General features: G+C 42.1%; 1 protein-coding gene across 1 annotated transcript in view; it reads right to left on the reverse strand.

Annotated features, from left to right (window-relative positions):
- Positions 1–15,689, reverse strand: part of gbe1b (glucan (1,4-alpha-), branching enzyme 1b) — a 401,340-nt gene that overhangs the window by 78,914 nt on the left and 306,737 nt on the right. The window contains exon 14 of the mRNA XM_052468704.1: positions 4,938–5,068. Coding sequence (XP_052324664.1) covers positions 4,938–5,068 — 131 coding nt within the window. The remainder of the gene's footprint in view (positions 1–4,937; positions 5,069–15,689) is intronic.

Genomic DNA, 15,689 nt, shown 5'->3' on the forward strand with positions numbered 1-15,689 from the left:
ACAGAACTGACAGAACAGAGCTAGAGTAGAGACAGACAGACAGAACTGACAGAACAGAGCTAGAGTAGAGACAGACAGACAGAACTGACAGAACAGAGCTAGAGTAGAGACAGACAGACAGAAAGACAGAACAGAGCTAGAGTAGAGACAGACAGACAAAACTGACAGAACAGAGCTAGAGTAGAGACAGACAGACAGAACTGACAGAACAGAGCTAGAGTAGAGACAGACAGACAGAACTGACAGAACAGAGCTAGAGTAGAGACAGACAGACAGAACAGAGCTAGAGTAGAGACAGACAGACAGAACTGACAGAACAGAGCTAGAGTAGAGACAGACAGACAGAACTGACAGAACAGAGCTAGAGTAGAGACAGACAGACAGAACTGACAGAACAGAGCTAGAGTAGAGACAGACAGACAGAAAGACAGAACAGAGCTAGAGTAGAGACAGACATACAGAACTGACAGAACAGAGCTAGAGTAGAGACAGACAGACAGAACAGAGCTAGAGTAGAGACAGACAGACAGAACTGACAGAACAGAGCTAGAGTAGAGACAGACAGACAGACAGACAGACAGACAGACAGACAGACAGACAGACAGACAGACAGACAGACAGAACTGACAGAACTGACAGAACAGAGCTAGAGTAGAGACAGACAGACAGAACTGACAGAACAGAGCTAGAGTACAGACAGACAGAACTGACAGAACAGAGCTAGAGTACAGACAGACAGACAGACAGACAGACAGACAGACAGACAGACAGACAGACAGACAGAACAGAGCTAGAGTACAGACAGACAGACAGAACTGACAGACAGACAGACAGACAGACAGACAGACAGACAGACAGACAGACAGACAGACAGACAGACAGAACAGAGCTAGAGTACAGACAGACAGACAGACAGACAGACAGACAGACAGACAGACAGACAGAACAGAGCTAGAGTACAGACAGACAGACAGACAGACAGAGCTAGAGTAGAGACAGACAGAACTGACAGAACAGAGCTAGAGTAGAGACAGACAGAACTGACAGAACAGAGCTAGAGTAGAGGCAGACAGAACTGACAGAACAGAGCTAGAGTAGAGACAGACAGAACTGACAGAACAGAGCTAGAGTAGAGACAGACAGACAGACAGAACAGAGCTAGAGTAGAGACAGACAGACAGACAGACAGACAGACAGACAGACAGACAGACAGACAGACAGAACTGACAGAACTGACAGAACAGAGCTAGAGTACAGACAGACAGACAGACAGAATAGAACAGAGCTAGAGTAGAGACAGACAGAACTGACAGAACAGAGCTAGAGTAGAGACAGACAGAACTGACAGAACAGAGCTAGAGTAGAGACAGACAGACAGAACTGACAGAACAGAGCTAGAGTAGAGACAGACAGACAGAACAGAGCTAGAGTAGAGACAGACAGACAGAACTGACAGAACAGAGCTAGAGTAGAGACAGACAGAACTGACAGAACAGAGCTAGAGTAGAGACAGACAGACAGAACTGACAGAACAGAGCTAGAGTAGAGACAGACAGACAGAAAGACAGAACAGAGCTAGAGTAGAGACAGACAGACAGAACTGACAGAACAGAGCTAGAGTAGAGACAGACAGACAGAACTGACAGAACAGAGCTAGAGTAGAGACAGACAGACAGAACTGACAGAACAGAGCTAGAGTAGAGACAGACAGACAGAACAGAGCTAGAGTAGAGACAGACAGACAGAACTGACAGAACAGAGCTAGAGTAGAGACAGACAGACAGAACTGACAGAACAGAGCTAGAGTAGAGACAGACAGACAGAACTGACAGAACAGAGCTAGAGTAGAGACAGACAGACAGAAAGACAGAACAGAGCTAGAGTAGAGACAGACATACAGAACTGACAGAACAGAGCTAGAGTAGAGACAGACAGACAGAACAGAGCTAGAGTAGAGACAGACAGACAGAACTGACAGAACAGAGCTAGAGTAGAGACAGACAGACAGACAGACAGACAGACAGACAGACAGACAGACAGACACAGACAGACAGAACTGACAGAACTGACAGAACAGAGCTAGAGTACAGACAGACAGACAGACAGACAGACAGACAGACCAGAACAGAACAGAGCTAGAGTAGAGACAGACAGAACTGACAGAACAGAGCTAGAGTAGAGACAGACAGAACTGACAGAACAGAGCTAGAGTAGAGACAGACAGAAATGACAGAACAGAGCTAGAGTAGAGACAGACAGACAGACAGACAGAACAGAGCTAGAGTAGAGACAGACAGACAGACAGACAGACAGACAGACAGACAGACAGACACAGACAGACAGAACTGACAGAACTGACAGAACAGAGCTAGAGTACAGACAGACAGACAGACAGACAGACAGACAGACCAGAACAGAACAGAGCTAGAGTAGAGACAGACAGAACTGACAGAACAGAGCTAGAGTAGAGACAGACAGAACTGACAGAACAGAGCTAGAGTAGAGACAGACAGAAATGACAGAACAGAGCTAGAGTAGAGACAGACAGACAGACAGACAGAACAGAGCTAGAGTAGAGACAGACAGACAGACAGACAGAACAGAGCTAGAGTAGAGACAGACAGACAGACAGACAGACAGACAGACAGACAGACAGACAGACAGACAGACAGACAGACAGACAGACAGACAGACAGACAGACAGACAGAACAGACAGAACTGACAGAACAGAGCTAGAGTACAGACAGAACAGACAGAGCAGACAGACAGAGACAGAGCAGACCAGACAGAGAACAGAGCTAGAGACAGAGACAGACAGAACAGAGCTACAGAACAGAGCTAGACAGACAGAGACAGACAGAACTGACAGAACAGAGCTAGAGACAGAGACAGACAGAAATGACAGACAGACAGAGACAGACAGACAGACAGACAGACAGACAGACAGACAGACAGACAGACAGACAGACAGACAGACAGACAGACAGACAGACAGAGCTACAGACAGACAGACAGACAGACAGACAGACAGACAGACAGACAGACAGACAGACAGACAGACAGACAGACAGACAGACAGACAGACAGACAGACAGACAGACAGACAGACAGACAGACAGACAGACAGACAGACAGACAGACAGACAGACAGACAGACAGACAGACAGACAGACAGACAGACAGACAGACAGACAGACAGACAGACAGACAGACAGACAGACAGACAGACAGACAGACAGACAGACAGACAGACAGACAGACAGACAGACAGACAGACAGACAGACAGACAGACAGACAGACAGACAGACAGACAGACAGACAGACAGACAGACAGACAGACAGACAGACAGACAGACAGACAGACAGACAGACAGACAGACAGACAGACAGACAGACAGACAGACAGACAGACAGACAGACAGACAGACAGACAGACAGACAGACAGACAGACAGACAGACAGACAGACAGACAGACAGACAGACAGACAGACAGACAGACAGACAGACAGACAGACAGACAGACAGACAGACAGACAGACAGAACAGACAGACAGAACAGACAGAAACAGACAGAACAGACAGAACAGACAGAACAGAACAGAGCTAGAGTAGAGACAGACAGAACTGACAGAACAGAGCTCAGAGCAGCTTGGGTGGACAGCCGAGATAAACCATTTGAAACAGAATCAGAGAGCGTTAGAGAGTGAAAAGCCTCAGGTGACCATGATGGAGGGGGCAGGACAACAAGACTTTAAACATCATGCAACTCCCAGTCCAGGTGTGGAGCAGGAGAGCTAATGTCCTTTCAGGATGTTGTGTGTGAAACAGCATACAGAATGTAATGGAAAAGCACTCTGAACCGGTTGGATCTTGTTGTTTACCTCTTCTTCCTCTGAGTGGCGCGTTCATCTGTCTTCTGCTCTAATTGGTTCCTCCACACACGCACACACACATTTACCACACACACCCCGTGGCGTCGGAGCACACACACACACACACACACGACACACACACACACACACACACACACACACACACACACACACACACACACACACACACACACACACACATTTACCACACACACCCCGTGGCGTCGGAGCACGCACACACACACACACACACACACACACACACACCACACACCACACACTTGACTGTACAATGTTTACAGTGGTGCTTTATAATGACAGCCATTTATTCGTGTTCCCGACTTCAGAGAGCATCTCCTCACACATCAGAGCAATGCACCGGAAGGGAGAGACGAGGCCCCAGGTAAATGGAAATAAACAGTCCAACATGGCACTGGAAACGCAACTGTGTGTGTGTGTGTGTGTGTGTGTGTGTGTGTGTGTGTGTGTGTTCTGACGCTACGGGGTGTGTGTGTGTGTGTGTGTGTGTGTGTGTGTGTGTGTTCCGGCGCTACGGGTGTGTGTGTGTGTGTGTGTGTGTGTGTGTTCTGACGCTACGGGGTGTGTGTGTGTGTGTGTGTGTGTGTGTGTGTTCCGACGCTACGGGGTGTGTGTGTGTGTGTGTGTGTGTGTGTGTGTGTGTGTGTGTGTGTGTGTGTGTGTGTTCCGGCGCTACGGGGTGTGTGTGTGTGTGTGTGTGTGTTCCGGCGCTACGGGGTGTGTGTGGTAAATGTGTCGTGTGTGTGTGTGTGTGTGTTCCGATGCTACGGGGTGTGTGTGGTAAATGTGTCGTGTGTGTGTGTGTGTGTGTGTGTGTGTGTGTTCCGATGCTACGGGGTGTGTGTGGTAAATGTGTTGTGTGTGTGTGTGAACCCAGGTACCTAGGATGTTTTGTGCATTTATACCCACAGATCCCGCCCAGCCTCCCACCTACCCTACCCCCCCCACACACACACACACACACACACACACACACACACACACACACACACACAGGACACTCATATATAGCCATAAGGATACTTCCCAGGCGAGGCCACAGCCACCCTGTAGTTGGTCTGGCTCCTGGTTGGGTGGAAGTTCAACAGAAACAGCACGTTGCCTCTCTCGAACACTATCACCTTGTCTCCCTCGTGCCTGGCACTCACAAACGCCTGCAAGGAACACAGTGACAGGAGAAACCTTTCAGTAACGTACCACATCCCCCTCATCAATACAAGGAACACAGACACATCACCCTCATCAATACAAGGAACACAGTCACATCACCCTCATCAATACAAGGAACACAGTCACATCACCCTCATCAATACAAGGAACACAGTGACATCACCCTCATCAATACAAGGAACACAGACACATCACCCTCATCAATACAAGGAACACAGTCACATCACCCTCATCAATACAAGGAACACAGTCACATCACCCTCATCAATACAAGGAACACAGTCACATCACCCTCATCAATACAAGGAACACAGTCACATCACCCTCATCAATACAAGGAACACAGACACATCACCCTCATCAATACAAGGAACACAGTCACATCACCCTCATCAATACAAGGAACACAGTCACATCACCCTCATCAATACAAGGAACACAGTCACATCACCCTCATCAATACAAGGAACACAGACACATCACCCTCATCAATACAAGGAACACAGTCACATCACCCTCATCAATACAAGGAACACAGTGACATCACCCTCATCAATACAAGGAACACAGACACATCACCCTCATCAATACAAGGAACACAGTCACATGACCCTCATCAATACAAGGAACACAGACACATCACCCTCATCAATACAAGGAACACAGTGACATCGCCCTCATCAATACAAGGAACACAGTCACATCCCCCTCATCAATACAAGGAACACAGTCACATCACCCTCATCAATACAAGGAACACAGTCACATCGCCCTCATCAATACAAGGAACACAGTCACATCGCCCTCATCAATACAAGGAACACAGTCACATCACCCTCATCAATACAAGGAACACAGTCACATCACCCTCATCAATACAAGGAACACAGTCACATCACCCTCATCAATACAAGGAACACAGTCACAACCCCCTCATCAATACAAGGAACACAGTCACAACCCCCTCATCAATACAAGGAACACAGTCACAACCCCCTCATCAATACAAGGAACACAGTCACATCACCCTCATCAATACAAGGAACACAGTCACATCGCCCTCATCAATACAAGGAACACAGTCACATGAGGAAACCGTTCAGCCATTATTAACGTCATCGATACTCAACGATGTCAGTTTTTTGTTACTACCTATCAATCAACAGAAGTTTCATAGCATCACTGTGGACGAGCTTTATTTCTGTCCAAAAAAAAACACATGTCGAAAACCACTGAGATAAATCGTCCAGTTTAAAAGTTATAGGAAGTTTCATGTTGAAATAGACATATGTACGAGGGTGATTGGCAGTTTATTCCCTAAACTCCATCCCATCCAATCCTCCCTCTATCCCTCCGCCTGTCTGTCCAATCACAAAAGAGCTTATCTCTCACTCAACAGTGAATATTCTAGCTATGTAATTGGCTGGGGGAGAGGGGGGAGTAAGGCATCGTGGGAAACCGGACTGAGCTATAAATAGTTGTCTGGGTGACATTGTTAATCTCCCCTAATAACACGTTAACAGTAGCTGGATACGTGCTAAATGGCACCCTACTACGTATGGGTCCTGGTCAAAAGTAGTGCACATTACACAGCCATGTTAACCCAGTCTAACAGCATTACACAGCCATGTTAACCCAGTCTAACAGCATTACACAGCTATGTTAACCCAGTCTAACATTACACAGCCATGTTAACCCAGTCTAACATTACACAGCCATGTTAACCCGGTCTAACATTATTACACAGCTATGTTAACCCAGTCTAACATCATTACACAGCTATGTTAACTCAGTCTAACATCATTACACAGCCATGTTAACCCAGTCTAACATTATACAGCCACGTTAACCCAGTCTAACATCATTACACAGCCATGTTAACCCAGTCTAACATTACACAGCCATGTTAACCCAGTCTAACATCATTACACAGCCATGTTAACCCAGTCTAACATTATACAGCCATGTTAACCCAGTCTAACATTATACAGCCATGATAACCCAGTCTAACATCACTACAGAGCCATGTTAACCCAGTCTAACATCATTACAGAGGCATGTTAACCCAGTCTAACATCATTACACAGCCATGTTAACCCAGTCTAACATTATACAGCCATGTTAACCCAGTCTAACATTATACAGCCATGTTAACCCAGTCTAACATCATTACACAGCCATGTTAACCCAGTCTAACATTATACAGCCATGTTAACCCAGTCTAACATCATTACACAGCCATGTTAACCCAGTCTAACATCATTACACAGCCATGTTAACCCAGTCTAACATTACACAGCCATGTTAACCAAGTCTAACATCATTACACAGCCATGTTAACCCAGTCTAACATTATACAGCCATGTTAACCCAGTCTAACATTATACAGCCATGATAACCCAGTCTAACATCACCACAGAGCCATGTTAACCCAGTCTAACATTACACAGCCATGTTAACCCAGTCTAACATTATACAGCCATGTTAACCCAGTCTAACATCACTACAGAGCCATGTTAACCCAGTCTAACATTATACAGCCATGTTAACCCAGTCTAACATCATTACACAGCTATGTTAACCCAGTCTAACATCATTACACAGCTATGTTAACCCAGTCTAACATTATACAGCCATGTTAACCCAGTCTAACATTATACAGCCATGTGAACCCAGTCTAACATTATACAGCCATGTTAACCCAGTCTAACATTATACAGCCATGTTAACCCAGTCTAACATTATACAGCCATGTTAACCCAGTCTAATATTACACAGCCATGTTAACCCAGTCTAACATTATACAGCCATGTTAACCCAGTCTAACATTATACAGCCATGTTAACTCAGTCTAACATTACACAGCCATTTTAACCCAGTCTAACATTACACAGCCATGTTAACTCAGTCTAACATTATACAGCCATGTTAACTCAGTCTAACATTACACAGCCATTTTAACCCAGTCTAACATTATACAGCCATGTTAACCCAGTCTAACATCACTACAGAGCCATGTTAACCCAGTCTAACATCACTACAGAGCCATGTTAACCCAGTCTAACATTATACAGCCATGTTAACTCAGTCTAACATTACACAGCCATGTTGTTAACCCAAGTACCTGCTGCCTGTATGTTCACCTACAGGCCCTTCACTCACTTAGCTTTACTTAGGGTGCAATTTGGGATGGATCAGTCTACCCTCAATAGACTGATCCAGTTGGGAGAGCAACACTGCCCGCCCACTACCCTACTAATGCATAGCTCCAACACAACTTCCAAACCCACCTCTAAACACCAATAGCAACTGAGCCCTTTGGTCTGGGGGGAATGAGGCAACATTAAACCAAAGTCAGAATCATGCTCACTATGCAGAATAACCAAGGCAATGTATTGATTGGGGAGGCGGGTAGCCTAGTGGTTAGAGCGCTGGCCCAGTAACCGAAAGGTTGCTAGATCGAATCCCCGAGCTGACAAGGTAAAAATCTGATGTTCTGCCCCCTGAACAAGGCAGTTAAACCACTGTTCCTAGGCTGTCATTGAAAATAAGAAATTGTTCTTAACAGACACGCCTAGTTAAATAAAGATTAAATAAAGAAATACAAAAAATGGATACACTACTGAAATAATTCAATGCGCTGGCACCATGTGATTTGGATATATTGTTGTCTCCATCCTCTTGCCTTTTGTTCTGTTGTCTGTGCCCAATTATGTTTGTAACATGTTGTGTGCTGCTACCATATTGTGCTGCTGCCATGTTGTGTTGCTACTATGCTGTTGTCATGTGTGTTGCTGTCATGCTGTGTTGCTACTATGCTGTTGTCACGTGTGTTGCTGCCATGCTGCGTTGTTGTCTTATAGGTCTCTCTTTATGGAGTGGTGTGTTGTCTCTCTTGTTGTGATGTGTGTTTTGTCCTATATTTATTGTTTATTTTTTATCCCCTGTCCCCGCAGGAGGCCATTTTGCCTTTTGGTGGTATGTTGTCTTTGTAAATAAGAGTTGTCCGGTTAAATAACGGTTAAACAAAATAAAATAAAGAAATTGCATGATCAGTTGTTGGCTAGACCTTTGAATGGATAAAAGCATCTGCTAAATGGCAGAAGTAACAATAGTAGTAGTAGTAGTAGTAACAGTAACAATAGTAGTAACAGTAACAATAGTAGTAACAGTAACAATAGTAGTAGTAGTAGTAGTAACAGTAACAATAGTAGTAGTAGTAGTAGTAACAGTAACAATAGTAGTAACAGTAACAATAGTAGTAACAGTAAAAATAGTAGTAGTAGTAGTAACAGTAACAATAGTAGTAGTAGTAACAGTAACAATAGTAGTAGTAGTAACAGTAACAATAGTAGTAGTAGTAACAGTAACAATAGTAGTAACAGTAACAATAGTAGTAACAGTAACAATAGTAGTAGTAGTAACAGTAACAATAGTAGTAACAGTAACAATAGTAGTAACAGTAACAATAGTAGTAACAGTAACAATAGTAGTAACAGTAACAATAGTGGTAGTAGTAGTAACAGTAACAATAGTAGTAGTAGTAACAGTAACAATAGTAGTAACAGTAACAATAGTAGTAACAGTAACAATAGTAGTAACAGTAACAATAGTAGTAACAGTAACAATAGTAGTAACAGTAACAATAGTAGTAACAGTAACAATAGTGGTAGTAGTAGTAACAGTAACAATAGTAGTAACAGTAACAATAGTAGTAACAGTAACAATAGTAGTAACAGTAACAATAGTAGTAACAGTAACAATAGTAGTGACAGTAACAATAGTAGTAACAGTAACAATAGTAGTAACAGTAACAATAGTAGTAACAGTAACAATAGTAGTAACAGTAACAATAGTAGTAGTAGTAACAGTAACAATAGTAGTAGTAGTAACAGTAACAATAGTAGTAACAGTAACAATAGTAGTAGTAGTAACAGTAACAATAGTAGTAACAGTAACAATAGTAGTAACAGTAACAATAGTAGTAACAGTAACAATAGTGGTAGTAGTAGTAACAGTAACAATAGCAGTAACAATAACAATAGTGGTAGTAACGGTAACAATAGTAGTAGTAGTAGTAACAGTAACAATAGTAGTAACAGTAACAATAGTAGTAACAGTAACAATAGTGGTAATAGTAGTAGCAGTAACAATAGTAGTAACAGTAACAATAATAGTAGTAGTAACAGTAACAATAGTAGTAGTAGTAACAGTAACAATAGTGGTAACAGTAACAATAGTAGTAGTAGTAACAGTAACAATAGTAGTAACAGTAACAATAGTAGTAGTAGTAACAGTAACAATAGTAGTAATAGTAACAATAGTAGTAGTAGTAGTAGTAGTAGTAGTAGTAGTAGTAGTAACAGTAATAATAGTAGCAGTAGTAACAGTAAAAATAGTAGTAGTAGTAACAGTAACAATAGTAGTAACAGTAACAATAGTAGTAACAGTAACAATAGTGGTAACAGTAACAATAGTAGTAACAGTAACAATAGTAGTAGTAGTAACAATAGTAGTAGCAGTAACAGTAACAATAGTAGTAGCAGTAACAATAGTAGTAACAGTAACAATAGTAGTAACAGTAACAATAGTAGTAGTAGTAACAATAGTAGTAGTAGTAACAGTAACAACAGTAGTAGTAGTAACAGTAACAATAGTAGTAACAGTAACAATAGTAGTAACAGTAACAATAGTAGTAGTAGTAACAGTAACAATATTAGTAACAGTAACAATAGTAGTAGTAGTAACAGTAACAATAGTAGTAACAGTAACAATAGTAGTAATAGTAACAATAGTAGTAGTAGTAACAGTAACAACAGTAGTAGTAGTAACAGTAACAATAGTAGTAACAGTAACAATAGTAGTAGTAGTAACAGTAACAATAGTAGTAACAGTAACAATAGTGGTAACAGTAACAATAGTAGTAACAGTAACAATAGTAGTAGTATTAACAATAGTAGTAGTAGTAACAGTAACAGTAGTAGTAGTAACAGTAACAATAGTAGTAACAGTAACAATAGTAGTAACAGTAACAATAGTAGTAGTAGTAGTAACAGTAACAATAGTAGTAACAGTAACAGTAGTAGTAACAGTAGTAGTAACAGTAACAATAGTAGTAACAGTAACAGTAGTAGTAACAGTAACAATAGTAGTAGTAGTAACAGTAACAATAGTAGTAGTAGTAACAGTAACAATAGTAGTAACAGTAGTAGTAACAGTAACAATAGTAGTAACAGTAGTAGTAACAGTAACAATAGTAGTAACAGTAACATTAGTAGTAACATTAGTAGTAACAGTAACAGTAGTAGTAACAGTAACAATAGTAGTAGTAGTAACAGTAACAATAGTAGTAGTAGTAGTAGTAACAGTAACAATAGTAGTAGTAGTAACAGTAACAATAGTAGTAGTAGTAACAGTAACAATTGTAGTAACAGTAACAATAGTAGTAGTAGTAACAGTAACAATAGTAGCAACAGTAACAATAGTAGTAGTAGTAGTAACAGTAACAATAGTAGTAACAGTAACAATAGTAGTAACAATAGTAGTAACAGTAACAATAGTAGTAGTAGTAACACAAGTAGTACCAGTAACAATAGTAGTAGCACTAGTAGTAACAGTAACAATAGTAGTAACAGTAATAATAGTAGTAACAGTAACAATAGTAGTAGTAGTAACACTAGTAGTAACAGTAACAATAGTAGTAGTAGTAACACAAGTAGTACCAGTAACAATAGTAGTAGCACTAGTAGTAACAGTAACAATAGTAGTAGTAGTAACACTAGTAGTACCAGTAACAATAGTAGTAGCACTGGTAGAACCAGTAACAATAGTAGTAACAGTAACAATAGTAGTAACAATAGTAGTAACAGTAACAATAGTAGTAGTAGTAACACAAGTAGTACCAGTAACAATAGTAGTAGCACTAGTAGTACCAGTAACAATAGTAGTAACAATAGTAGTACCAGTAACAATAGTAGTAACAATAGTAGTAACAGTAACAATAGTAGTAGTAGTAACACTAGTAGTAACAGTAACAATAGTAGTAACAATAGTAGTAGTAGTAACAGTAACAATAGTAGTAGTAGTAACATTAACAATAGTAGTAACAGTAACAATAGTAGTAACAGTAACACTAGTAGTAACAGTAACAATAGTAGTAGTAGTAACAATAGTAGTAGCAGTAACAGTAACAATAGTAGCAGTAGTAGTAGTAGTAGTAGTAGTAGTAACAATAGTAGTAGAAATAACAGTAACAATAGTAGTAGTAGTAATAGTAGTAGTAGTAGTAACAGTAACAATAGTAGTAGTAGTAGTAGTAGTAACAATAGTAGTAGTAGTAGTAGTAACAGTAACAATAGTAGTAGTAGTAGTAGTAACAGTAACAATAGTAGTAGTAGTAGTAGTAACAGTAACAATAGTAGTAGCAGTAACAATAGTAGTAGTAGTAGTAGTAGTAGTAGTAGTAGCAGTAACAGTAACACTAGTAGTAGCAGGAACACTAGTAGTAACAATAGTAGTAGTAGTAACAGTAACAATAGTAGTAACAATAGTAGTAACAATAGTAGTAGTAGTAACAGTAACAATAGTAGTAACAGTAACAATAGTAGTAACAGTAACAATAGTAGTAACACTAGTAGTAACAATAGTAGTAACAGTAACAATAGTAGTAGCAGGAACACTAGTAGTAACAATAGTAGTAGTAGTAGTAAAAGTAACAATAGTAGTAACAATAGTAGTAGTAGTAACAGTAACAATAGTAGTAACAATAGTAGTAACAATAGTAGTAGTAGTAACAGTAACAATAGTAGTAACAATAGTAGTAACAATAGTAGTAGTAGTAGTAACAGTAACAATAGTAGTAACAATAGTAGTATCAGTAACAATAGTAGTAATCAAATCAAATCAAATGTATTTATATAGCCCTTCGTACATCAGCTGATATCTCAAAGTGCTGTACAGAAACCCAGCCTAAAACCCCCAACAGCAAGCAATGCAGGTGTAGAAGTAGTAACAGTAGTAGTAGCAGTAACACTAGTAGTAACAATAGTAGTAACAATAGTAGTAGCAGTAACAATAGTAGTAACAATAGTAGTAGCAGTAACAATAGTAGTAGCAGTAACACTAGTAGTAACAATAGTAGTAGCAGTAACACTAGTAGTAACAGTAACAATAGTAGTAACAGTAGTAGTAGCAGTAACACTAGTAGTAACAATAGTAGTAACAGTAGTAGTAGCAGTAACACTAGTAGTAACAGTAGTAGTAACAATAGTAGTAACAGTAACAATAGTAGTAGTAGTAGTAGTAGTAGTAGTAGTAGTAGTAGTAACACTAGTAGTAACAATAGTAGTAACAATAGTAGTAACAGTAACAATAGTAGTAACAGTAACAATAGTAGTAGTAGTAGTAGTAGTAGTAGTAGTAGTAGTAGTAGTAGTAACACTAGTAGTAACAATAGTAGTAACAGTAACAATAGTAGTAACAGTAACAATCATAGTAGTAGTAACAGTAGTAGTAGTAACAGTAACAACAGTAGTAGTAGTAACAGTAACAATAGTAGTAACAGTAACAATAGTAGTAGTAGTGGTAGTAACAGTAGTAGTAACAGTAACAATCATAGTAGTAGTAACAGAAGAGTGGTGGCTGTTATAGCAGCAATGTTCCTACATCTAGTGGAAAGCCTTCCCAGAAGAGTGGAGGCTGTTATAGCAGCAATGTTCCAACATCTAGTGGAAAGCCTTTCCAGAAGAGTGGAGGCTGTTATAGCAGCAATGTTCCTACATCTAGTGGAAAGCCTTCCCAGAAGAGTGGAGGCCGTTACAGCAGCAATGTTCCAACATCTAGTGGAAAGCCTTCCCAGAAGAGTGGTGGCTGTTATAGCAGCAATGTTCCTACATCTAGTGGAAAGCCTTCCCAGAAGAGTGGTGGCTGTTATAGCAGCAATGTTCCTACATCTAGTGGAAAGCCTTCCCAGAAGAGTGGAGGCTGTTACAGCAGCAATGTTCCTACATCTAGTGGAAAGCCTTCCCAGAAGAGTGGTGGCTGTTATAGCAGCAATGTTCCTACATCTAGTGGAAAGCCTTCCCAGAAGAGTGGTGGCTGTTATAGCAGCAATGTTCCTACATCTAGTGGAAAGCCTTCCCAGAAGAGTGGTGGCTGTTATAGCAGCAATGTTCCAACATCTAGTGGAAAGCCTTCCCAGAAGAGTGGAGGCTGTTATAGCAGCAATGTTCCTACATCTAGTGGAAAGCCTTCCCAGAAGAGTGGAGGCCGTTACAGCAGCAATGTTCCTACATCTAGTGGAAAGCCTTCCCAGAAGAGTGGAGGCTGTTATAGCAGCAATGTTCCAGCATCTAGTGGAAAGCCTTCCCAGAAGAGTGGAGGCTGTTATAGTAGCAAAGGGGGGACAAACTCCATTTTAATGCCCATGATTTTGGAATGAGATGTTTGATAGCAGGTGTCCACATACTTTTGGCCATCTAGTGTGTGTAGGCTATGTGTACCGTTTTAAATGTATCTAGTTCTGTCTTTGAACTGTTCTTGTCTATTAATATTCTGTATTATGTCATGTTTAATGATTTGTGTGGACCCCAGGAAGAGTGCCAACATGTCTGTGTTCTTGTCTGTCTGTCTGCCTGTCTGCCTGTCTGTCTGTCTGTCTGCCTGTGTCTGTCTACCTGTGTCTGTCTGCCTGCCTGCCTGTCTGTCCGCCTGTCCTCCCTCCCTCCCTCCCTCCCTCCCTCCCTCCCTCCCTGTCTGTCTGTCTGTCTGTCTGTCTGTCTGTCTGTCTGTCTGTCTGCCTGTCTGTCTGCCTCCTCCATGTGGGGATGACAGAAGGTATCTGTCTGTCTGTCTGACTCCTCCATGTGGGAATAGGGTAAGGGATGACAGAAGGTATCTGTCTGTCTGTCTGCCTCCTCCATGTGGGAATAGGGTAAGGGATGACTGAAGGTATCTGTCTGTCTGCCTCCTCCATGTGGGAATAGGGTAAGGGATGACAGAAGGTATCTGTCTGTCTGTCTGCCTCCTCCATGTGGGGATGACAGAAGGTATCTGCCTGTTTTCACTGGTGCAGAAAGGAAAGGAAATGGACAGGAAATATATGTGTCGTGGTTATACTGAACACACAAATGTAAAATAAGTAGAGGGCCGACTGTGGCCGACTGTGGGCGACTGTGGGCTACTGTGGGCGACTGTGGCCGACTGTGGGCGACTGTGGGCGACTGTGGCCGACTGTGGCCGACTGTGGCCGACTGTGGGCGACTGTGGCCGACTGTGGCCGACTGTGGCCGACTGTGGGCGACTGTGGGCGACTGTGGGCGACTGTGGGCGACCGTGGGCGACCGTGGGCGACCGTGGGCGACCGTGGGCGACCGTGGGCGACCGTGGGCGACCGTGGGCGACCGTGGCAGACTGTGGGCGACTGTGGCAGACTGTGGGAGACTGTGGGCGACTGTGGGCGACTGTGGGCGACTGTGGGCGACTGTGGGCGACTGTGGGCGACTGTGGGCGACTGTGGGCGACTGTGGGCGACCGTGGGCGACCGTGGCCGACTGTGGGCGACCGTGGCCGACTGTGGCCGACTGTGGGTATATATCTGCATGGAAC

This window comes from Oncorhynchus keta, chromosome 18 (assembly GCF_023373465.1).
Source record: "Oncorhynchus keta strain PuntledgeMale-10-30-2019 chromosome 18, Oket_V2, whole genome shotgun sequence".
Taxonomy (NCBI): domain Eukaryota; kingdom Metazoa; phylum Chordata; class Actinopteri; order Salmoniformes; family Salmonidae; genus Oncorhynchus; species Oncorhynchus keta.